At 43.5% G+C, this 25,715-nt stretch overlaps 2 protein-coding genes across 3 annotated transcripts; both read left to right on the top strand.

Moving 5' to 3' along the window:
• The first annotated feature begins 8,639 nt into the window (after positions 1-8,639).
• On the top strand, positions 8,640-23,272 carry LOC110538620 (serine/threonine-protein phosphatase PP1-gamma catalytic subunit B). Of its 2 annotated transcripts, none has more exons than XM_021625558.3 (8): positions 8,640-8,823; positions 9,101-9,208; positions 18,112-18,243; positions 18,513-18,743; positions 18,845-18,949; positions 19,232-19,455; positions 20,058-20,192; positions 20,376-23,272. In XM_021625558.3, the coding sequence occupies exons 2-8, from the start codon at positions 9,154-9,156 to the stop codon at positions 20,490-20,492; spliced, it is 999 nt and encodes a 332-aa protein (XP_021481233.1). In that variant the 5' UTR covers positions 8,640-8,823; positions 9,101-9,153; the 3' UTR covers positions 20,493-23,272. The 2 variants fall into 2 exon arrangements, with proteins under 2 accessions (XP_021481233.1, XP_021481232.1); XM_021625557.3 differs by having other exon boundaries at positions 9,098-9,208.
• Positions 23,273-23,683: 411 nt separating this feature from the next.
• Positions 23,684-25,444, top strand: LOC149979410 (metallothionein-like). Its single transcript, XM_090193781.1, has 3 exons — positions 23,684-23,861; positions 23,988-24,047; positions 25,250-25,444. Exons 1-3 carry the CDS (start codon positions 23,837-23,839, stop codon positions 25,333-25,335), a joined length of 171 nt encoding a protein of 56 aa, XP_090049907.1. The 5' UTR covers positions 23,684-23,836; the 3' UTR covers positions 25,336-25,444.
• Positions 25,445-25,715: the final 271 nt, after the last annotated feature.

Raw genomic sequence — 25,715 nt, 5'->3', positions numbered from 1 at the left:
TCTTAATGCCTTCAGCGGAAATAACAGAACCGAGAAATGTGACGGAGGAGGCATGAAAAGTGCACTTCTCAGCCTTCACAAAAAGACAATTCTCTAAAAGGCGCTGGAGGACACGTCGAACGTGCTGAACATGAATCTGGAGTGACGGTGAAAAAATCAGGATATCGTCAAGGTAAACGAAAACAAAGATGTTCAGCATGTCTCTCAGGACATCATTGACTAATGCCTGAAAGACAGCTGGAGCGTTAGCGAGGCCGAAAGGAAGAACCCGGTATTCAAAGTGCCCTAACGGAGTGTTAAACGCCGTCTTCCACTCGTCCCCCTCCCTGATGCGCACGAGATGGTAAGCGTTACGAAGGTCCAACTTAGTGAAAAACCTGGCTCCCTGCAGGATCTCGAAGGCTGAAGACATAAGAGGAAGCGGATAACGATTCTTCACTGTTATGTCATTCAGCCCTCGATAATCTATGCAGGGGCGCAGGGACCCGTCCTTCTTCTTAACAAAAAAAAACCCCGCTCCGGCGGGAGAGGAGGAGGGGACTATGGTACCGGCGGCAAGAGCTACAGACAAATAATCTTCGAGAGCCTTACGTTCGGGAGCCGACAGAGAGTATAGTCTACCCCGGGGGGGAGTGGTTCCCGGAAGGAGATCAATACTACAATCATACGACCGGTGTGGAGGAAGAGAGGTGGCCCTGGACCGACTGAACACCGTGCGCAGATCGTGATATTCCTCCGGCACCCCTGTCAAATCACCAGGCTCCTCCTGTGAAGAAGAGACAGAGGAAACAGGAGGGATAGCAGACATTAAACATTTCACATGACAAGAGACGTTCCAGGAGAGGATAGAATTACTAGACCAATTAATAGAAGGATTATGACAAACTAGCCAGGGATGGCCCAAAACAACAGGTGTAAAAGGTGAACGAAAAATTAAAAAAGAAATGGTTTCGCTATGATTACCAGAGACAGTGAGGGTTAAAGGTAGCGTCTCACGCTGAATCCTGGGGAGAGGACTACCATCCAAGGCGAACAAGGCCGTGGGCTCCCTTAACTGTCTGAGAGGAATGTCATGTTCCCGAGCCCAGGTCTCGTCCATAAAACAGCCCTCCGCCCCAGAGTCTATCAAGGCACTGCAGGAAGCTGACGAACCGGTCCAGCGTAGATGGACCGACAAGGTAGTGCAGGATCTTGAAGGAGAGACAGGAGTAGTAGCGCTCACCAGTAGCCCTCCGCTTACTGATGAGCTCTGGCTTTTACTGGACATGAAGTGACAAAATGACCAGCGGAACCGCAATAGAGACAGAGGCGGTTGGTGATTCTCCGTTCCCTCTCTTTAGTCGAGATGCGGATACCTCCCAGCTGCATAGGCTCAGCACCCGAGCCGGCAGAGGAAGATGGTAGTGATGCGGAGAGGGGGGCAACGGAGAACGCAAGCTCCTTTCCACGAGCTCGGTGACGAAGATCAACCCGTCGCTCAATGCGAATAGCGAGTTCAATCAAGGAATCCATGCTGGAAGGAACCTCCCGGGAGAGAATCTCATCCTTTACCTCTGCGCGGAGACCCTCCAGAAAACGAGCGAGCAAAGCCGGCTCGTTCCAGCCACTGGAGGCAGCAAGAGTGCGAAACTCAATAGAGTAGCCTGTTATGGATCGATTACCTTGACATAGGGAAGACAGGACCCTGGAAGCCTCCTCCCCAAAAACAGATTGATCAAAAACCTGTATCATCTCCTCCTTAAAGTCCTGATACTGGTTAGTACACTCAGCCCTTGCCTCCCAGATTGCCGTGCCCCACTCACGAGCCCGTCCAGTAAGGAGGGATATGACGTAGGCGATACGAGCAGTGCTCCTGGAGTATGTGTTGGGCTGGAGAGAAAACACAATATCACACTGGGTGAGGAACGAGCGGCATTCAGTGGGCTCCCCAGAGTAACACGGCGGGTTATTGATTCTGGGCTCCGGAGATTCGAAAGCCCTGGAAGTGGCCGGTGGATCGAGGCGGAGATGGTGAACCTGTTCTGTGAGGTTGGAGACTTGGGTGGCCAGGGTCTCAACGGCATGTCGAGCAGCAGACAATTCCTGCTCGTGTCTGCCTAGCATCGCTCCCTGGATCTCGACGGCTGAGTGGAGAGGATCCGAAGTCGCTGGGTCCATTCTTGGTCGGATTCTTCTGTCAGGTGCGTGAATGAGGACCCAAAAGCGAATTAACAAAACAGAGTTTCTTTAATGACGAAACACACGTAGGCTCAGATGGACAGGCAGATTCCGACAGGACAGGACAAGGTTAGATGAACAGGCAGATTCCAACAGGACAGGACAAGGTTGCAGCAAACACGACGATAGTCTCTGGTTCAGGCATGAGTAACACAAACGAGAATCCGACAAAGACAGGAGCAGAAACAGAGAGAGATATAGAGACCTAATCAGAGGGAAAAAAGGGAACAGGTGGGAAAAGGGGTGAACGAGGTAGTCAGAGAAGACAAGGAACAGCTGGGGGAAAGAGGGGAAGAAAAGGTAACCTAGTACGACCAGCAGAGGGAGACAGGGTGAAGAGAAAGGACAGAAACAAGACACAACATGACAATACATGACATAAATAATGAACAAGTAATTGGGGAGTTGAAACCAGGTGTGTAAGACAAAGACAAAACAAATGGAAGATGAAAAGTGGATCGGCGATAGCTAGAAGGCCGAACAAGGAGAGGGACTGACTTCGGCGGAAGTCGTGACAATGGGAACATTGCTTATATCGCCTACTACAAGCTCATTGTCCACCCTCCCTCCCAAAAGCCTGGGAGGAGTGAGAGAGCCAAGCTTCTGGGTCAGTAGCTTCGGCCCAACACCACACACACAACAACTGACACAAGTGCCTGATTGACTGACTCTATTAGCTAAACAATGTTTTTATTGAATTTTTTCTTCTCCACATATCTATCTCTGATAAGCTACCAAGGAAAAGGCTAAGAACAGCCCATACAGTGCCTTCAGAAAGTATTCACACCCCTTGACTTTTTCCACATTTTGTTGTTACAGCCTGAACCCCATAATGTGAAATTATGTTTTTCTATATATATATTTTTTTTAACAAATTAATTAAAAATGAAAATCTGAAATGTCTTGAGTCAATAAGTATTCAGCCCCTTTGGGGTGCTACATTTCGCCACGAAGTGCTAACACTCAGTATTTGGATCATATGTGATCATATGTGTGCAATGCTCGATATTGTGTGTGATATTAACAGAGAAGTCTATTTTCTCTCAAAAGGAAGCTTCTAACTGTGACTAATGCCTGTAATACGACCCAGGTTATCACTCAACCAACTACAGTGCATACAAATAGTGTTGGATCTGTTACATCGACTTGTATTGATCATCTCTTCACTAATACTGCAGAGCTTTGCTCCAGAGCAATATCAGTTCCCATTGGCTGTAGTGACCATAACATTGACCACATTAATATGCGCACAGTAATCCGGATAGTAGCTCATATCCCGCTTAAGGTCTTTATAGGTATAAGCCATATGGACACTGACTGTAGGCCTACAACCTCTCACGTGTAGCATAACATAATATTAACTCCTGCAGAATTATGCATTTCTTGCAGTGAAATCATACAACAAATTCTAATTTTGTCTTGGGAACAGGAGTGGAGAACTAGGATTTCTTTCTTTCAGGATCTCTTGAGAAAATGCAAATGCCCATGTAATGTGTTATCTTTCACACTGTTATGCAAGCACAGTGTTTCAACCACATAAAATATGCACCCAAGACAAACTGAAATCTTATCAGAAACATGTTTTCTCAGCCTTTCATTTCCTTAAAACTGGTCAAACATTTTGCACAGGACCAATCTTTCTGTTGTTTTGGAGTTATTGCGTTTTGTCCCCGGTCCCTAAACAAAACAGACAACTTTACTGGTATTAACAACATTACTAATGCATTCATTCTATGGATGTAAGACATTATTCTGGTAAGCACTACTTTATTGAATTTTCTGGGGCAGCAACTTATGACAGAAGAGAAGCTGCATGTATCAAACTATAGTTGATAAACAGATGACCTACCAAATGTCAGAAATTATAATATGGCCAGTGGCGATTTTAGCATGTAAATCTTGGTGTGGCAAAAACCCAAAAAAGTGGTATGTATGCCAGCAAAGCCACAACACTAAACAATACATAAATTGCACTATACGACTGCTACACCTTGCTATCAGCGGAGCCTCGTCTGGCAGTGAAACAGTTCATTTAATGCCTTTAAAAAAAATGAAATGGTCTTGATATGTTCTTCAAAAGAGAGATCAGGGTCCAGAGTAACGCCGAGGTCCTTCACAGTTTAATTTGAGACGACTGTACAACCATTAAGATTAATTGTCAGATTCAACAGAAGATCTCTTTGTTTCTTGGGACCTAGAACAAGCATCTCTGTTTTGTCCGAGTTTAAAAGTAGAAAGTTTGCAGCCATCCACTTCCTTATGTCTGAAACACATGCTTCTAACGAGGGCAATTTTGGGGCTTCACCATGTTTCATTGAAATGTACAGCTGTGTGTCATCCGCATAGCAGTGAAAGTTAACATTATGTTTTCGAATGACATCCCCAAGAGGTAAAATATATAGTGAAAACAATGGTGGTCCTAAAACGGAACCTTGAGGAACACCGAAATTTGCAGTTGATTTGTCAGAGGACAAACCATTCACAGAGACAAACTGATATCTTTCCGACAGATAAGATCTAAACCAGGCCAGAACTTGTCCGTGTAGACCAATGTGGGTTTCCAATCTCTCCAAAAGAATGTGGTGATCGATGGTATCAAAAGCAGCACTAAGGTCTAGGAGCACGAGAACAGATGCAGAGCCTCGGTCTGATGCCATTAAAAGGTCATTTACCACCTTCACAAGTGCAGTCTCAGTGCTATGATGGGGTCTAAAACCAGACTGAAGCATTTCGTATACATTGTTTGTCTTCAGGAAGGCAGTGAGTAGCTTTTCTAAAAATTTTGAGAGGAATGGAAGATTCGATATAGGCCGATAGTTTTTTATATTTTCTGGGTCAAGGTTCGGCTTTTTCAAGAGAGGCTTTATTACTGCCACTTTTAGTGAGTTTGGTACACATCCGGTGGATAGAGAGCCGTTTATTATGTTCAACATAGGAGGGCCAAGCACAGGAAGCAGCTCTTTCAGTAGTTTAGTTGGAATAGGGTCCAGTATGCAGCTTGAAGGTTTAGAGGCCATGATTATTTTCATCATTGTGTCAAGAGATATAGTACTAAAACACTTGAGCGTCTCTCTTGATCCTAGGTCCTGGCAGAGTTGTGCAGACTCAGGACAACTGAGCTTTGAAGGAATATGCAGATTTAAAGAGGAGTGCGTAATTTGCTTTCTAATAATCATGATCTTTTCCTCAAAGAAGTTCATGAATTTATCACTGCTAAAGTGAAAGCCATCCTCTCTTGGGGAATGCTGCTTTTTAGTTAACTTTGCGACAGTATCAAAAAGGAATTTCGGATTGATCTTATTTTCCTCAATTAAGTTAGAAAAATAGGATGATCGAGCAGCAGTAAGGGCTCTTCGGTACTGCACTGTACTGTCTTTCCAAGCTAGTCGGAAGACTTCCAGTTTGGTGTGGCGCCATTTCCGTTCCAATTTTCTGGAAGCTTGCTTCAGAGCTCGGGTATTTTCTGTGTACCAGGGAGCTAGTTTCTTATGAGAAATGTTTTTAGTTTTTAGGGGTGCAACTGCATCTAGGGTATTGCACAAGGTTAAATTGAGTTCCTCAGTTAGGTGGTTAACTGATTTTTGTCCTCTGGCGTCCTTGGGTAGACAGAGGGAATCTGGAAGGACATCAAGGAATCTTTGTGTTGTCTGTGAATTTATAGCACGACTTTTGATGTTCCTTGGTTGGGGTCTGAGCAGTTTATTTGTTGCAATTGCAAACGTAATAAAATGGTGGTCCGATAGTCCAGGATTATGAGGAAAAACATTAAGATCCACAACATTTATTCCATGGGACAAAACTAGGTCCAGAGTATGACTGTGACAGTGAGTGGGTCCAGAGACATGTTGGACAAAACCCACTGAGTCGATGATGGCTCCGAAAGCCTTTTGGAGTGGGTCTGTGGACTTTTCCATGTGAATATTAAAGTCACCAAAGATTAGAATATTATCTGCTATGACTGCAAGGTCCGATAGGAATTCAGGGAACTCAATGAGGAATGCTGTATATGGCCCAGCAGGCCTGTAAACAGTAGCTATAAAAAAGTGATTGAGTAGGCTGCATAGATTTCATGACTAGAAGCTCAAAAGACGAAAACTTCATTTTTTTTTTTGTCAATTGAAATTTGCTATCGTAAATGTTAGCAACACCTCCGCCTTTGCGGGATGCACGAGGGATATGGTCACTAGTGTAGCCAGGAGGTGAGGCCTCATTTAACACAGTAAATTCATCAGGCTTAAGCCATGCTTCAGTCAGGCCAATCACATCAAGATTATGATCAGTGATTAGTTCATTGACTATAATTGCCTTTGAAGTAAGGGATCTAACATTAAGTAGCCCTATTTTGAGATGTGGGGTATCATGATCTCTTTCAATAATGACAGGAATGGAGGAGGTCTTTATCCTGGTGAGATTGCTAAGGCGAACACCGCCATGTTTAGTTTTGCCCAACCTAGGTCGAGGCACAGACACGGTCTCAATGGTGATAGCTGAGCTGACTACACTGACTGTGCTAGTGACAGACTCCACTTTGCTGGCAGGCTGGCTAACAGCCTGCTGCCTGGCCTGCACCCTATTTCATTGTGGAGCTAGAGGAGTTAGAGCCCTGTCTATGTTGGTAGATAAGATGAGAGCACCCCTCCAGCTAGGATGGAGTCCGTCACTCCTCAGCAGGTCAGGCTTGGTCCTGTTTGTGGGTGAGTCCCAGAAAGAGGGCCAATTATCTACAAATTCTATATTTTGGGAGGGGCAGAAAACAGTTTTCAACCAGCGATTGAGTTGTGAGACTCTGCTGTAGAGCTCATCACTCCCTCTAACTGGGAGGGGGCCAGAGACAATTATCGTTACAATTATCGTTACAGCAAGAGCTAATGGGATCCAAATAAATGAATAAAAACAATAAAACATAACTGTTTCAAGTGAGAATTATGAAGGTCTGATGCTGAAAAAGAAAGGAAATGATTGCCCACTTCATCCATATGATATTTTTGTAAAAAAAGTAGTGCGTACTTCCAGTAATTAGCTACACCGCTACATTTCAAAAAAGTCATTCAATACTGAAAACACTACCTAGAATCAAATTGAGTTCAACTACCTACAAGCTACTGCAAAATTAGGTTCACTACCCTGTCATACTTTATTTGGATAGTCTGGATAGTCATACTGACAACAAACTATCTGTTGATAAGAAACTGCTTGCTAAGGTTAGAGTTAGGTTTAGAATAAGAGTTAGGGTAAGGGTTAGGGCTTGGGATAGGGTTATTAAGTTTAGGGTTAGGATAAGGATTCAGTTTGGGGTTAGGGCTAGGCCTAGTAGATAGTTGAGATGTTACGGATAGTCTGAAGAACATCTACAGATGGACTATAAAGTGTTACCCACTACCCACTACATGAAAAAATGAAAACAAAGGATATGTGAGTGAAAGATAAATTGTTTATTTTTGGTTGTATAGATTGAAGACATGAACAACAATAACTGCAGAGGTCTCTCAATACCATCATGAAACCATGAATCATTTGGAGTTCACACGTTTAGGCTCTGATTCATAGTAAACATGTAGCCTATGATTCACCGTGAATTCAGTCAAAGTCACCCCCTCCCCTAACCCTACCTATATCATAAGGCACAGAACTCACAATGTCCCACCCCATGCCCCACACCCCCAAGGAAAAGTTTTGCCCATACCTCTGTCGAAACTGTCTGACGAATAGGAACACAGTGAGGTGAGGGATGGATTTGGAAACCGGTAAAGAACAAGTAAGGAGGAGGATTGTGTAATAGTGACCTGTAATGGAGGAACGTGAATTTGTGGAGATTATGGGAAGGAATTAGGAATGTCGGGAAAGAGATGAATTAGGGTTGCACAACATCCACATATTACCTTCCCACAAAGTTATACACACGACACACTAAACTACTACATTATTTGAATAATCTGTGTAGTGATAGGGCAAAAACCAAGACTGAGTTTGGGAAACCCTGGACTCTACCCTAATGCAAAATATGCCTTACACTTTTAACTTCTAACACACGGTGGCAGTCCTTGCCGGTACCAACCCCGTTGACGTCGGTTTCCACTAGGTAGCACAGTCACAAAGTAGAAATGGACTATACCGTAAAAATTCTTGAAAACATGCTTTTTGGTCTTAATTTGGGGTTAGGGTTGCGTATACGGTTAGCAGTGTGGTTATGGTAAAGGCTAGGTCTAAAATCACATTTTAAGAAGATACATTGTAGAAATAGGCGGAGTTTCTGACTTTGTGGCTGTGGTAGTTCTTTATACCTCAGTAGTGGTAACTAGTGACGACCGTTGATGTCATCCGGAAAACAGCTGGGTGGGGCACCACTGTGTGACGGATGTACAATGTATCCAATGGAAAACGACAACATGGGTTCAAAATCAAGCAGTGACCCAATCATCATTGAGTAAATCTAAAACTCGCCTTAGTATCAACCCCCTGTCTTCTCGCTTCCCCTGAACAACACGGCCCTTTTTAAGTTCAGTGGGGGAAGAGAAAGGGGGAATCTGAAATACGAAGACAAAAAGACACTAAAGAGACCTGAAAGGGCCCTGTCTTCTACACGGGAAGACTATTGTCAAATCAAAGGTTGATTATATGTTAACATTTCGTATTTGCATCATTCATTATTGGCTAGCTATAACTAAAGCGGGTAGTAGCTTGGTTTGTTAGCGAACTAACATCGGCTAGCTAGCTTGAACTAACTAGCTAGCTAACCCATTTAGCCAGCTAGCTACAACACGGAAGAGAAAGTAAAGCCAAATTACATTTTTTTCCAATTTGACATAACAAAATATAAGCTGAAATAAGCTGCCTAGTTGTTTGTTTAACTTGATCGGTACTTGTTTTTGTCTCATCGAAGAAGCAACACGAAACGAAGGTCTTGACTGCCTGAACCACGACAAAAAAATAAGTAAAATGGCGGAGCCGGACAAATTAAACATCGACTCCATAATACAGCGTCTTCTGGAAGGTGAGGATTTGCACTTAACTAGGAATCAAGCCACTTAATTTGATTAATTACGAATCATTTGCTATTTGGATTTTTGTATTTTCAAAGAAGCGCCGGAATTCTAACGATGTCTGGTGTATGTTAGCGTAGTTAGCAGGCTTAACGTCAAGTTAGCTGTTCTCTTTGAAAACGACTTGTCCGGGTTAGAGCGCGAGATAACGTTACCTACTAGGTCTACGAACTAGTAGGGCAAATGAGAGATGGCTGGTTTGCTGCTTCAATCGTTATCACTCGTCCTGAAGTGCCCATTTTGTTCTATTATTAGTATTAATGGCAAATCATTATTAAGATGACAAACACCGCTATTTTACGATGATCCCTCTAGCTAGCTACTGTAACGTTAAATATGTTCCGTGTCCTGTCTAGTGTATGCTGTTATAAAAATGAATTCAAAGCTAGCCAGTAACGTCGGTTAGTAGGTTTTGTTTACCATTTATTACTGTTTCCTGCAGCCAATCTTTCCATAATGTCATTTTTTTGTTTGCCAGTATTTAGCTAGCTATGTCTAGCACACATCGGCTATACTGTAGCCTAGGCAGACGATGGTACAGATCTAGCGCCCATGTACTATCGTCTAGGTTGGATGTGCATTCCCGGTATTACGCTGGTGTCCCCCTATGGATCGGCTTGTACATTAAACATCCCCCATTCAAGGGAAATATGCTTACTTTATTTTTGAAACACAATTTTTTATATGTTTGGACGATCTACTATGTTGCACACCATGTTCAACCAAGAATGTGCAATATCCAAAATTGTCCGAAAAGACAAATAGTTTCATAAAGAAAGTATGCATATTTTCTGTTTGATGCATTTGCAGCCTGAATGGAGGATGCTGTATGTAGGAGTAGGCCCATTATAATTCATGCCTGGATGAGGGAGAAGCATACTTAAGCATGTTTTTCAGGGCTGCGAATGCAATTATCATGTGCTGAAAGCGTGCTGGCTGAAGTAATAACTTGCTTTTGTTGTTTAAATGCAAGCTACAGTGGGTTTAGCCATATCATTAGTGGTTGGTTACACAGAGTGGAGGGCACCAATGGGTCACACTGGCTTTCATTCGGTGCAATTGTTTCCACCATGATAACGTACTACTGTGATACTCCAAATTCCATGGACAGGAAACATCAGTGCCCTGGTTTTAAAGGGAATATCCAGATTTCGGTTTGTTTTTCATTGGCCAAGTAGCTTATAGCAGGACTGAAAGTTGTGCATACTGTGAACACTAGAGGTGGAAACATTATGGCACATTACATTCTCTGCGATCTTAGTAGATTTGTAATGAAGTGTTGCTTCCGTCCCTCTCCTTGCCCCAAGGACCCTCTGAACACAGCCAACTGTCACCCAAGAAGCATCATTACCTATAGCTCCACAACAGCAGTGTCCCTTTAAGTGCTAGGGAAACAACTACTTCAAGATCTGAGCCAGCACTAGTTAGCGGTGCTGGCTAGTAGTAATTGAACACTACTAGCCCGCACCGCTAACTAGCTAGATATTTCACATCGGCTACAGAAGCATGAATAGTAGAAATATGGGCTGTCTTGGGGAATGAGAGGGACAGTGTTGTTTGCAAGTAGCAGGCCTAATGTCTTGCTTTCTCTTGGGTTTTTACTCTGAACACGTCTTTTGTTGTGGGCAGTTTATGGATGTATTGATGGATTAAACGATTCCGCTAACCGTGCTTCTGATTGTGACCACCACACCACTCTTGGAGTATTGTGGAGGTTAATGACTGTTGAATAATATGTACATTGAGGCAAAAAAGTATTTAGTCAGCCACCAGTTCTCCCACTTAAAAAGATGAGAGGCCTGTAATTTTCATCATGGTACACTTCAACTATGACAGACAAAATGAGAAAACATTTTCCAGAAAATCACATTGTAGGATTTTTAATGAATTTATTTGCAAATTATGGTGGAAAATAAGTATTTGGTCACCTACAAACAAGCAAGATTTCTGGCTCTCACAGACCTGTAACTTCTTCTTTAAGAGGCTCCTCAGTCCTCCACTCGTTACCTGTATTAATGGCTCCTGTTTGAACTTGGTATCAGTATAAAAGACACCTGTCCACAACCTCAAACAGTCACACTCCAAACTCCACTATGGCCAAGACCAAAGAGCTGTGAATGGACACCAGAAACAAAATTGTAGACCTGCACCAGGCTGGGAAGACTGAATCTGCAATAGGTAAGCAGCTTGGTTTGAAGAAATCAACTGTGGGAGCAATTATTAGGAAATGGAAGACATACAAGACCACTGATAATCTCCCTCGATCTGGGGCTCCACGCAAGATCTCACCCCGTGGGGTCAAAATGATCACAAGAACGGTGAGCAAAAATCCCAGAACCACATGGGGGGGACCTAGTGAATGACCCGCAGAGAGCTGGGACCAAAGTAACAAAGCCTACCATCAGTAACACACTACGCCGCCAGGGACTCAAATCCTGCAGTGCCAAACGTGTCCCCCTGCTTAAGCCAGTACATGTCCAGGTCCGTCTGAAGTTTGCTAGAGAGCATTTGGATGATCCAGAAGAAGATTGGGAGAATGTCATATGGTCAGATGAAACCAAAATATAACTTTTGGTAAAAACTCAACTCGTTGTGTTTGGAGGACAAAGAATGCTGAGTTGCATCCAAAGAACACCATACCTACTGTGAAGCATGAGGGGTGGAAACATCATGCTTTGGGGCTGTTTTTCTGCAAAGGGACCAGGACGACTGATCCGTGTAAAGGAAAGAATGAATGGGGCCATGTATCGTGAGATTTTGAGTGAAAACCTCCTTCCATCAGCAAGGGCATTGAAGATGAAACGTGGCTGGGTCTTTCAGCATGACAATGATCCCAAACACACTGCCCGGGCAACGAAGGAGTGGCTTTGTAAGAAGCATTTCAAAGTCCTGGAGTGGCCTAGCCAGACTCCAGATCTCAACCCCATAGAAAATCTTTGGAGGGAATTGAAAGTCCGTGTTGCCCAGCAACAGCCCCAAAACATCACTGCTCTAGAGGAGATCTGCATGGAGGAATGGGCCAAAATACCAGCAACAGTGTGTGAAAACCTTGTGAAGACTTACAGAAAACGTTTGACCTCAGTCATTGCCAACAAAGGGTATGTAACAAAGTATTGAGAGACTTTTTATTGACCAAATACTTATTTTCCACCATAATTTGCAAATAAATTCATTAAAAATCCTACAATGTGATTTTCTGGATTTTCTCCCCTCATTTTGTCTGTCATAGTTGAAGTGTACCTATGATGAACATTACAGGCCTCATCTTTTTAAGTGGGATTGCTTGCACAATTGGTGGCTGACAAAATACTTTTTTGCCCCACTGTAGGTGTTAGTGTTTGGTGCATGGGAGAAGCTGTCTATACCACACAGGTTTGCCCTCACACAGGTTTGCCCTCAGTCCTGGCCACTCCTTAGATTTATGATGGCTTCTACAGTAACAGATATGAGACTTTGGGGGGCAGAAGCAATCTTATGATCTGTATGATAAATGTTGCGTATTGGGAGACCTGAGGCTGTCAGACCATCATAAACCCCTCAGCAACTAAATCTGCAAGGGCCTTCTGCTGTAATGAGCACAGTGGCTGAGCCAGACATGAGCTTCTGCTGGCCTGGGAACAGTTCAGAAAACAGGAAGTGGGGCATTCTGCTGCTTTTGGAACTTGTCTAGTTAGATTTAAAAAATGTCTCTCTCCAAGTCTGGTCTAACTGGTTTAAAAGTCACGTCAGGTGTTCAAACCCCTGGATCTGCTGTTTTGTTCTTCCCATTTTGAAATCTATTGATCTAGATGTATACAGATTATTACTGTATCAATTTATAGGCTATCACTTATTTCTTTTTTGACAATTATTGACTGTAATGGTACTGCAGTTAACCTAGACATTTTCCCATGTCTGTTTTCTCAGTGTTATCGCTCCTCTACATCATGGTAATAGGGCTCCACCACAGATGGAACAATAATCCAGACATTTCATCGGATGTGTAAGTGTGAAGCATCCGATGAAGCTACCTAATATGGTGATGAGAGAGCGTCCAGTGGCCGGCAGTGAGACAAGATGGAACGAGATGGATTTTTGCAGACATCGTGATAATTTTCTCCTTGATGAAACATATGACCTCAACACAGTTTTCTGTTCTCAAAGCTAGAATCCGTTATGAAGAGTGGACTAAGTTTGGGAGATTTTACCCTTTGTCATAGTAAAACAATTACAATTTTGTTTAGAAGGAGTGCAAGGGCAAATTGAATTATTGCACACACACTTCAGAGTAGGTGTTCCTTAACGGAAATATGCAGATACATGCTAGAACGCGCCAATAGGACCTCTCTAGCTCTTGCTTGGCTCTGCCCACTCCTTGCTTGTTCTGCCCACTATGACTCATTTGTTCCCGATGGAAACGCCAGGCTGTGGTCTATCTTGGGTTAGTTATAAAAAATCTTTGGCTCTACCATGTTGTCTGTCTCCAACTGTTTGAATAACATACTAGCCTGTCCACTTTGTTGTTTCCCACAATGAAATCAGGTATGGGGACTGTGGATCGGTCTCTGTTCGTACGTTAGTAAAAACGCCATCTCAGACAGCACTGGCCTGAGTTTGTTGAAACTTGGGTGAATGATGACACTGATTGGCCCAAGGCAGGAGCTATAGTAATTAACTGAAATTTGTGAGTCACACCAGAGAGGAAGAGGTGAAGCGAGAGTGATAGCTGGGCCCAAAATCTGTCTTCTCCAGCAGATGGTGTTTTTATATTTTTCGCTCGTCGACTGAGGTGTTTTTGCGTGGAGGTCAATGCTCTATCTTGGCCAGGTCGCAGTTGTAAATGAGAACTTTTTCTCAAATAGCTTACCTGGTTAAATAAAGGTGAATAAAAAAAATTGGTGTCCATATGAATGATTCTGTTGTACCAAACCTCAAATGCAAATAGCCAGTTGAAACTGCTTGTTGTCATGGAGAAAGGTAATCTATCAACTTTGTTGTTAGGGGGAGGGGCCTGGTGTGTGTGAATGGGAAGGTGCACACAGCACTGGAGTAAAAAGACAAGCAGACATAAAAGCTCATAAAAACGGGAGAACGTTATTCTTGAGATGCATGTGTTTGGAATTTCGCTTTAAAATGCACATTCAAATGAATTAGATATATCGCTCAGCCCTAGCCCCCTTCTGACTTTGACTGTGGCTCTTGATGGCTGGAAGTGTTGTGGAAATCGTGTTCTACTCTGTCCATGATAAGGTTGTCTGACAAGTTCAGTAAAATAATAAAAAAACAGCTGTAGTATATGGCAGTATATAGAGGACCTTTTTTTCTCTTGCGGTGTAGCAACTCATTCATTACAAGGCAGAGTGTTTGCCTCTGTTGTGAGAGTTGTCATAATTAGCCTAACACGTCATGTATGGCATTTTCTAAATTAGTTTTGAAGTCTTGGCCAGTCCATAAACCATCACCTGTGTCTTTTTGTCCATCCAATCCTGCTGTATTTCTATGATGTAGAGACAGGCCAAGGTAACTGCCTTCTGGTTGCTTAATCACTCTTTTGACAGAGAATGGTGACTGACTACCATCGACCTTTAGCTGCACCATGTACACCGTAACACATGGGCCAGCCTGGTGACAATGTTTGCAAACCAGTTAAATGTGGTGACGGTGTGACTAGTTTCAATGGGATTAACCATCAGCCTCCTGGCCTGTACATCTGAACGGTCAGTCCAGGCCGCTACTACCACCTCCTGTCATCATCTATGAGGATGTCCATATCATCCATGGACATATCAGGAGGGGAATCTGAAGCCAGCCAACTGTTGATTCCCAACGGCTTTCCTATTGTGCTTGTCCAACTTTTTCTTTTCTATCCCGTGACCAGCAAAGCAGAAATCCCTTTGTCTGACCCCCTCCCCATCCCCCACTCCCCTTCTCTAAGCTCACTGTTGCCATTGGCCATGTGGCTAACTTTAGAGTAAGCTCTGTCATGGCTTAGCCGACCCTAATCCAGGTTTAAAGTGACAAGCAGCACTACCCTATTTATACCCACATTTCACTCTTTAGGGCCAAGGCCTGTGTTACTGCCCTAGCATGACACTGCTCATTTAGATCTATTGCTGAGGTCCTACCTGGAAGTCCTTGTCCGTTTCCATCCTCCGTTTTCAGAACAAATGTGTGTGCCCCTTTCCCACTGCCTGTGATTTTATTAGGGCAGAATATATTTTTGTGAGAGCACTACACTGAACAAAAATATTAACGCAACATGTAACAATTTCTAAGATTTGACAGTTACAGCTCAAATAAGGAAATTCATTATGCCCTAATCTATGGATTTCAAATGATTAGGAATACACATGCATCTGTTGGTCACAAATACCTTACAAAAAAGGTAGGGGCATGGATCAGAAAACCAGTCAGTATCTTGTGACACATCTCCTTCACATAGTTGGGCGGCAGGTAGCTCAGTGGTTAGAGCGTTGGGCCAGTAACTGAAAGGTTGCTGGTTCGAATCCCCAAGCCGAATGTTGTCCCACAACTCTTCAATGGCTGTGTGAAGTTGCTGGATTTTAGCGGGAACTGGAACACGCTGTCGTACACGTCGATCTAGAGCATCCCATGCTTGTTGGGTGACATGTCTGAGTATGCAGGTCGTGGAAGAACTGGGACATTTTCAGCTTCCAGGAATTGTGCACAGATCCTTGCGACAAGGGGCCGTCCATTATTATTATTATTACATGAGGTGATGTCGGCGGATGAATGACACGACAATGAGCCTTACGAGCTCGTCACGGTTTCTCTGTGCATTCAAATTGCCATCGATTACAATGCAAATGTTTGTTGTTCGTATCTAATGCCAGCCCATACCGTAACATTGACATCAACAAAATGCTCGCTTATACAACGTGGTATGCAGTTGTCAGTACGTCCAACTGGCCTCAAATTTTCTAAAACAATGTTGGAGGCGGCTTATGGTAGAGAAATGAACATGACATTCTCTGGCAACAGCTCTGGTGGACATTCCTGCAGTCGATTGCCCTCTCCCTCAACTTGAGACATCTGTGGCATTGTGTTGTGTGATAACTGCATGTTCTCTAGTTTGGTATTTGGCAAGGTCAGCAACGTTCAGTTTGAGCTGTTAGAGTTTTGACAAGTGTTCAATTAACCCCGGTGTGTGTTTTTGTAAAGAACACTGTCTGCACCCAGCTTGTAAAGCAGAATGTCACTGAAGGGTTTCAGGCAATTTTATTGTTCTGCTCTCTTAAGTGTGTCTAACCCATTTATCTTCAGCAAATACAGTACCAGGTGCATGATAGAGCACAACAAGTGTCTATGGTTGAATATTAGAAGGTTTTCTGTTGATGCTTGTTTGTCATTGCCTAGTTCTCCTGTGATGGTTTATAGAGCGCTGGCATTGGACTTTTCACCTGCACCTAGGGAAGACAGCAGAACGTGCAGGAAAGGGGGTGGAATTGATTATGTGACACAAACAACCCTGATGCGCATTCTTGCACAAGTCCCCCGTACATCATGAGTCACTGGAATACACTTACTACATGCTCCGTTATATCCTTGCCTGGAGCTTGTCATGCAAACAGGATTTCTGAATAATACAGTCCTACTGTTGTATTTGTTTGACTAGATGTGCTGTTGTAGTGATCCCTTGCAGCTATAGTGAAGGTTCTAGTTTGGAAGGAGTATTGAGATTGAAGTAGGAGCCTCATCCAGCTGATCATATTAAACCTGTACTTGACCTGCAGCGCCACAAAAGCCTCAAGCTGCCCTGCAAATCATGCCAACATACTTAAGAGTATTTGCTGCTCCAGGGCTACAATGGTGCGATAACATTAAACATTTTACCAATTTGTGGCTCCAGTAGAGCTGATCACCTGTCTGTGTTGATCATTGAACACTCATATCAGTTACACTGTGGATTTGCACCTCTGCTTGATGTAACACACATGTAACACTTACACAGCCACAGGGTGGGTTTTCCTTTTCCTGGTAGAATATGTGTGAATGTCATAACTAGCTACTGTACTCAACAAACACGTAAGATTCTTGAGATCCAGAGCAGAGTTAGGGGACAGCCTGCCTCAGGAAGATGCTCAGCTCAGCACTGGGCATGTGTCCCTTGTGACATGACCACATCTCAGACCAGCCTGCTTAGCTCTGCCGTGTGGTCAGAGGCGGCCTAGCAACGTTTGCTGTCAGTTCACAGGCTCTATGCTACCAGACTGCATGCGGTGTACTTGTAACCAGAGAGCTCTGAAGTTGGCCATCAATGATATGTTTATTTAATTGTGATTTAGGCCTACTTTGATTTGAAGGGCTGTGTATTCGATCCTTGTTTGAGTCGTACAGTGTGAGATTCGCTGCTTATGCCCCTTTCCATTGCAGCCTCTCTGTCCTGGTTACATCAGCAGACAGGCAGGTGGTGTGTTCATACGTGCTTCTGGGGCTGGGTGCACACTGCACACATTTGTTCAGACACATAGCCAGGCCTGTACCTTCTGCTGGTACTCAGTTCAACACTGCCATCATCATCCCCTAGTCTTGAGTGCTCAGAAACAAAGACCCCAACACCCTTTTCATTTAGGTTTCACGCTCTGTAGCCTTGAGATTCTCACATCAAATAGTTCATCCTCCTGGCTTATGCTGTGTGAGCAGATTCACCTTGGCTCTGCAGTATGCTCAGGGTTGTGCCGTCAGCGGGGCCCGTGATATTGATTGGTTTCTCTGCTCTGGTGCGCTGTGTGTTAGATCTGTGGCTGTGCTATTTGTGTATGTGTTGTTTCCATGGTCTTGGCCTAGCATGTTTGTTCCAACAAGCGCAACGTCAGTCCTCACTCTGTTTGCTCTGTCTTTCTCTCCCTTCCAGTTAAGGGCTCTCGGCCAGGCAAGAACGTTCAGCTGACAGAGAACGAGATCCGTGGCCTTTGCCTCAAGTCTCGCGAAATCTTCCTCAGCCAGCCAATCCTGCTCGAGCTTGAGGCACCACTCAAGATCTGCGGTGAGTCATATTGGATAAGTTATGATGGCTGAAATTGGTTTCATAGTAATTAATGTCAGTGTAGCAAAGCAGCTGCGCCTCCCTGACACAACTGATAGTGAAAGCTCCAAGGTTTCATAACACGACTGATTGTCTGATTTACTGTAGAATTCTAATCTCTAATTGCCTTTGCTATCTCAGTCCAACGGCCTGTATACACACACAGATCTAATGTAGTCAGGGAGGGTGTGGTAGTGACTGACTGGCCACCTCTGTGCTGCCCCCTGCAGGTGACGTCCATGGTCAGTACTACGACCTGCTGCGGCTGTTTGAGTACGGAGGTTTCCCCCCGGAGAGCAACTACCTGTTCCTAGGGGACTACGTGGACCGGGGGAAGCAGTCCCTGGAGACAATCTGCTTGCTTCTGGCCTACAAGGTCAAATACCCAGAGAACTTCTTCTTGCTGCGCGGCAACCACGAGTGTGCCTCCATTAACCGTATCTATGGCTTTTATGACGAGTGTAAGTGCTGAGACGAGAAGCTGGAACACATGCTTAACAACAGGAGACCGGAACACACACAGAGTATTAACCATTTAGTAATGCCCCTTGCTCCTCTTTAGGTAAGAGACGGTATAACATCAAGCTGTGGAAAACGTTCACAGACTGCTTCAACTGTTTACCCGTGGCTGCCATTGTAGATGAGAAGATCTTCTGCTGCCATGGAGGTGGGTGGTGAATGCTTGCATGATCTGTGTGTGTGGGTCTTTCCCCTGTGGGCCTTATCAATAAGCACTTGGTGGCCCCATGATTGTTTGGATTAACCACTCCCCTTAAGTGTTTGTGGTGGAAGATGACTCAAGTGTATACATTATACATTTGATAAGAGGTGGTAGTTATCAAGGTGTGATTTCAGAACTTCCTGTTCTTGGTGGTAGAAGACAGTATCATGGCAGTCAGCATTCATTTGTATGGTGATGTAATGTTTCTGTGTGCTATGCTCTGTCCAGGCCTCTCTCCAGACCTCCAGTCCATGGAGCAGGTGCGCAGAGTGATGCGACCCACAGATGTGCCTGACCAGGGCCTGCTGTGTGACCTGCTTTGGGCCGACCCAGACAAAGATGTCCTGGGCTGGGGCGAGAATGACCGCGGGGTCTCTTTCACATTCGGGGCAGACGTGGTGGCCAAATTTCTGCACAAACACGACATGGACCTTATATGCAGGGCACATCAGGTAATGGCTTAGCTCAGTGGTTTAGAGTTTTGGATGGGGGTTGGGGGCTGGGAAGAGAGTATTTTGCAGGACACTGTCAGACGAATGGTAGGTTTGGAAGAATAGAGGGATTTTGTTATTAATCAGGGAAATCAGATGATCAAGGGTCATTGCACCTACATAAAATATTGAAGCACTTTTTTAAAGCTGGAATCTTTAATTGGTGACACTGCCACGTCTGTTTGGGATATTACAACAACAAAGAAGTTGTAAACAACAAACCCTACTTTTCCTCTCTGACATCATTGCACGCTGGATAGAACAGAAGAATATGTACTGCAATTCTTTTGGTCCATGCTGCCGAAGACGACGACTCCGTTTCACAACACAAACAACAGCAAAGGTGCTGGGGTGAACAGTGGCTCTGTTTCCCCTGATGCGGATTCCATCTTTAAAGCGTGTCATTTTGTGTTTTTACTGGCGATGGCGGTTGTGTTCATTTAAGATGGTAACTCCTCTGTTTGAAATGTACTGATGGCCCTGCAGTTGTTGGTTATCCACTCCTGGTATTTTTCCTGTTTTATTTTTCATTGCGTTCTTACCTCTTTCATTCCTGTCCTCAGGTGGTAGAAGACGGTTACGAGTTCTTTGCAAAGAGACAGCTTGTTACTCTGTTCTCTGCCCCTAACTACTGTGGAGAGTTTGATAATGCCGGTGCCATGATGAGTGTGGATGAGACCCTCATGTGTTCCTTTCAGGTGTGTACTCCTCTGCTTTTCTCTCTGCCCCTTTTCTCTCTCCAGTCTGGCTGTTCCTGTCCGTCAGTCTAGATTTTTAAGCTCTGCCAGTCCCCTGTCTTACCTGTTACGTGCTGCAGTGTTCAGTCTGTAGGAGTATATGTATATTTATAGCTGTCTAAAAAAAGCCTCTCTATTCCTCAGATTCTCAAGCCAGCGGATAAGAAGCTCTACTCTTATGGTGGAGGTGGAGGAATGGGATCTGGACGCCCCGTCACCCCACCACGGAATTCCGCCAAAGGCGGAAAGGCCAAGAAATAACACCCACTGGACACCCCCCTCCCTGAACCAAGCACCCCCCCCCCCCTCATACTCTTTCTCTACCTCCCTACTTTTCCCCTCATCACCAAACAGCAACAAAGCAGACAGTACCTAGGGTTCGGTCCTCTTTTTCTCTGATACTGTTTTTAACTGTTTGAGTGTATGTATGTCCGTGTGTCTGAAAGAGAGGTTTATTGTATTCTGTTTGTATGTCCTTCCTTTCCCCTGCTCTGTTCTCCTGTCACTTTGTAGATGAAATTGGTCCTTCCTTTCAGTGATGTAAATGCACACCTGGGGGGGAGGAGGGGAAAGGAGCCTTTACTGTTTGTTAGGGCCCTGCACTGTTTTGATGCTCAACACAAGCTTTTGTACATCCTGTTAGAGAGGTGTGTATGGAATGGGGTCAATCTGCATGGTCAAATGGTAACAACGGCACACACCACACACTGAGAGCACAGGTGGATATGTGCAGATGGACCCTTTTAGTTTATGGATTCACAAAGATCAAGAAGCGGACACGTTTATTTTTTTTCTCTCCCAAAAACCAATGATTTGAAAACGCAATCATGGATGTGAAATAGTTTGGCTTTTCTGGGTTTTTTTTGTTGTTTTTTTGTAGATGCATAAAAAAAGGTTTGAATCCTTGAGTTTTAGTTTATTTGGAAGCCGATGTTTAATAAAGAACCATTTATTTAAAATATCCCATCACACTGTTCATTATGCTCACCTCACCATTGCTTTGTGATTTGTTTATATATTAAATTCCTCTAACCCACATGTCGAACTCATTCCACAAAGGGTTGCGTTTCCATGGGTTTTTGCTCCACCCTTGTACTTGGTGGATGAATTAAGGTCACTAAATAGTAATGAATTTCAGGGATCCCGAGTGGCGCAGTCTAAGGCACTGCATCTCGGTGCTAGAGGAGTCACTACAGTCCCTGGTCCGATTCCAGGCTGTATCACAACCAGCCGTGAGTGGGAGTCCCATAGGGCGGCGCACAATTGGCCCAGTGTCGTCCGGGTTAGTGTTTGGCCGGGGTAGGACGTCATTGTAAAGAATTTGTTCTTAACTGACTTGCCTAGTTACATTTGGCCCTCCATTCAATGAGTTTGACACCTCTGCTCTACCCCCTTTGTCATTCCCACTTGCTCTTCTCTTGTCTGAACGGTATCGAACGCTTTGTTCAGAGTGGGATGTTGGCATAAGTTGCTGGCTCCAAGAAATACACAGCATTTTGGGGGCTTTTGCTTAGCCATTTTCTATCATCCCCTTTCCTTAAAATGTGTTCTCCTTGCCCCTATCCTTTAAACACGGTCAATGTTCATCTCTCTGGTTCTCACCCCCCCATCTTCCATATTCTGTCTCCCATTTTGCTCAGTAGTTTCCCTCTGGGTTCTGAGTAGTCAAAGAATGTCATACCTCAATTCTCACCCCACTTTGCATCTGGCCCCCACCCCTTACTCAGCTCATGTTTTTCTCTTCTCTTTTATATTTAAAGATGTGTAACAACTTGCCAGACAGCATTAATGCTCATTTCCTGTGCTGGGTTCTTTCTCACATTTTAGTAGCTAGCTCATATCGGCTTCTAGTGCTCTCTCCTCTCCACTAGGTGGTGCATTTCATACAACACTCACCATTGCGTCATCTCACTGAAGACGGGATCAGGAGTACTGTACATTCAATGCGACCCCAACAGTGCTGAGTGCATTCATGGTGCATAGGCGGCAGTATGTTTTTTAAAGAGCACATGGCTCAAGGTTTTTTGGCTTTGTAGTTTATAAAGAAAAGTGATCATATTGTGAGACCAAGGAGTGTTGGTTTTAATGACATGTTATGATCTATTGACCAGAGGAAGTGTTATTTGCTGTTAGATAAGGATATTGAATGCTTGATATACAATATGTTACATGGAAAGGTAATACGCTTGTTTTTAAAAGAGCTGTAATATTAGAGAACATTTTGGGTTGGAAAACTTTTTTGCTGATCAAATAACAGTTTGTTTCAAGTTGTCGGAACTGTCAATGGCTTGTTTTCTGGCAAGGCTTTAAGATAATGATTCAGAGCTGTAATGTAGATCATCTGCAATTTTTTGAAAATATGCATTTTGGAAACAAGCTTTGCTTACATGCTTTAGGCAGTAGGGTAGAGCAATGCCTCAACTTGAAGATAAATTGTTTTGGGGATCATTGCAGGTCTTTGTATTGCTGTTCTGAATGATACTTCCAATTTCACCCGACCCTACTCTGTTCATAGCAGGGTAAACGTTCTGCTTGTAATGTTGGTCAGATCATTAATTTGCTAAAATCATTAAGACATCACCAACAATCTACTGTAACTATCGATATCAATCTTATTTCTTTTGAACTTTTATTTCAAGGACTAGGGCAATATAGATATTGTGATAATGTAAAACGTTTTTATTTTATTTTAACCAATCAGGGACGTTTTTCCTTAATGCACTGTCGCTGGAGGCAATACAAGGCCACGTTCAGTTGCCAAACGTTGTCGAACGTTGCAGATAGAAATGCCATGAATAGAGCTGATGCGTTCGTATTCTATATGTCAGAGGCGTTTGTTCTACATAGCCTATTTCTATCCGAACGTATCAAAACGTTAAGTCCTGCTGAACGCGCCCCAGGCTAGAAAAGCTCAAATATAAATGAATCAAAAACGTTAAATAAAAATAAAATGATGTTTTATTTTTATGTAATTTGTTTTCCAACCAATCACAAATCCTGTCTCTGTTACCGGGTAGAAAATAAAAAATAGTGAATTTGTACTTTGTCTGTTTTTGTCTTGAAGATGATACAATATGGAAGTTTTGCTCGAGTGTTGGCTGTAAGGTTTGTATGCATGATGTGCAACATAACCTTTTGCTCATGGGTGTGGGGAGGTTGGACCCCCTTCTGAAGAAGTACTTTCTGGACAATATTACATTTTTGTCTCAAGAAACGGCCAATATTCCATAATGGAACTTTAAATGAGCCATGGTTTGTGTATAATGTAAAATAAATTGACGCTATAGGCCACTAATGTTGAATTACCCATATTGTGATACATACTACATATTGTATGTTTGAGATTACATTTAAATGGGCGCCATCTAGTGTATACAACAACGTATGCAGTTCATCTATAGGAAATCATTTACAGTAAAATTATATTATAGGGAGAAATAGGCGGAGCATGAATGCACGTTTCTATTTTGCACATTGCCCTATCAATTCCGATCATATAAAACAGCTGAACCAAATCTCAAATCAATAGCAGACAAAGCGCAACTGGAACGGAGTCAGGTCAGCCTTGTTGAGTTGTTTGAGCTAAGATATAATTCAAACTGAAAATGGATCCTTGTGATTGCTCAAAAAGTAAGTTTGCCTAATGGAATTGATCTCTAAATTCTGAATTGACCTGAACGGGTACAATGGATTTTATATAGATTTGCAATGCAGGTGACCCTTATTAATTTAGTAGTTGACGTGTTTTGTTTACAGCTGGACGCTGCAGTTGCGGTGGACTCTGCAAGTCTACAAATTGCGGATGTGCCACGAAAAGTAAGTATGTGTTGATCCGTTTGAGCTCGGAACAAGAATTGTTTCACCCACAGTAACTTCTGCTAAATGTGTGATCTATAAAACTTGATCAAGTGCAATCCGTCGAAGGAAAGCGAGGCTAACTGATGGAGCTGGAGAAATGTACACATTGACTGCGCTATGGGTTGTAAATGACTGACTATCCATGAAATAATATGTAGTTATACTCCAATATTTTAAACATTTTATGTTGGTTTCTGATGGAATATGCGTAAGACAGTTAAATGCATAATGCCCTTAGTTTAAGTTAACTTCTTAACGAATCAATGGGTACATGTCGAATTTGTCAATGGCTATAACAAGTGCAGATTGCTTATTTTTTTTACTTTACAGTTTAGTTGTGAACAATTGGTAGCCACGTCTTCGACAGACTGGACATCCCAAACTAAGGATTCGAAAAGAGATTTGCGTTCGTTAGCCAGGTGCCCGGAGCACGGCAAAGTCGGCTCAAAGTGACGTAATTATGCGCGTGGAGTAATGAGTAGGATTGCCTTCACGTGCAATAGTAATATCTATATTTTGCCTTCCCTATGAACACAACTAGTTTGCAAATTCGGTGCGGTGCAGATTAATGACTGTTCGATTTGCGAACCGGCTCCTCCCTCACCACCTTTGCCCATTCACATCAAGAGCCATAAACTGTGCCCCGCTGCTCGGCATAATCAAATCCGCCCAGTGTCAACGCGCAACCCACCATTGAGATTTAAGATCGAAATTGACTACCCTAGTGTCCCTTAAAAGCATGGGTTCCCAGACTCGGTCCTGGGTGCACGCTTTGATATTTTTTTTTCGCCCAAACACTACAGTGGATTCAAATAATCAACTTTGATTATTTGAATCAGCTGTGTAGTGCTTGGGGAATAATCTAAACATGGGGCCCAAGATCCAAGTTTGAAAAACCTGCTTTAAAGGAATCCTTCACCTGAAATTGGTTGCATATCTTTCCTTACATTGTAAGCATTTAGTGCCATGCCCAAATAATTAAAAAAATGGAATATTCACTGTCAAACTCTGGATGTTGCCACTAGTGGCATGTCTAACATTCAGCTGAACTTTTAGCCCAGATAAAATGCCTTCAGGCCTGTTATATAGCAGCCACAGGTCTAGTTGGAAAACCAGTCAGGGTCATTAATCAGTACTAATCTCTTCTATCATTCCTCCAGGTTGTTGTTCCTGCTGCCCAACTGGATGCAGCAAGTGCGCCTCTGGTTGTGTGTGCAAGACGTGCGACACAAGCTGCTGTCAGTGAGGGCTTGACACATGACACTCCATGTCCTCTACCCGTGCACATGACATTATCCCGGTTGAACAACATGAGCATTGTAATAAATTGCATCTCCAATTTTGGCTGTCTTCAATCATGTGAAACCGTCTCCTTGCTTTTTAGTGAGCACTAATGTGAATTCCAGTGACATTACCATTTCCTTGGCATGTTAAATGTCTGGCTAAGTAAATGTGTGATCTGTCTGATTGTAGTGGGTACCACCTGGGGCCAAAATTAGGCCCTTGCTGGTATAGGGGGACTTTGCATGTCTTCCTTATTCAGTGGTGCCATAGATTTTAATATTGTTCATGGGGGGGGGGTATCCACTGATCAATCCTCCGTTTTCTGGCTTCTTCAATCTAGTC

Source organism: Oncorhynchus mykiss, chromosome 12 (assembly GCF_057628025.1).
Source record: "Oncorhynchus mykiss isolate SJ-2025 chromosome 12, ASM5762802v1, whole genome shotgun sequence".
In the NCBI taxonomy this organism is placed as follows: Eukaryota; Metazoa; Chordata; class Actinopteri; order Salmoniformes; family Salmonidae; genus Oncorhynchus; species Oncorhynchus mykiss.
Note: the sequence above shows the minus strand (reverse complement) of the source record. Positions and strands in the feature narration are given on the sequence as shown.

Excerpts from the sequence above, each read along its gene's own strand:
- LOC110538620 (XM_021625558.3), top strand. The coding sequence starts at position 9,154 with ATGGCGGAGCCGGACAAATTAAACATCGACTCCATAATACAGCGTCTT. Across the intron at positions 9,209-18,111 it reads AATACAGCGTCTTCTGGAAG|TTAAGGGCTCTCGGCCAGGC; the intron begins GTGAGGATTTGC and ends TCTCCCTTCCAG. Across the intron at positions 18,744-18,844 it reads CTATGGCTTTTATGACGAGT|GTAAGAGACGGTATAACATC; the intron begins GTAAGTGCTGAG and ends GCTCCTCTTTAG.
- LOC149979410 (XM_090193781.1), top strand. The coding sequence starts at position 23,837 with ATGGATCCTTGTGATTGCTCAAAAA. Across the intron at positions 23,862-23,987 it reads TCCTTGTGATTGCTCAAAAA|CTGGACGCTGCAGTTGCGGT; the intron begins GTAAGTTTGCCT and ends TTTTGTTTACAG. Across the intron at positions 24,048-25,249 it reads TTGCGGATGTGCCACGAAAA|GTTGTTGTTCCTGCTGCCCA; the intron begins GTAAGTATGTGT and ends TCATTCCTCCAG.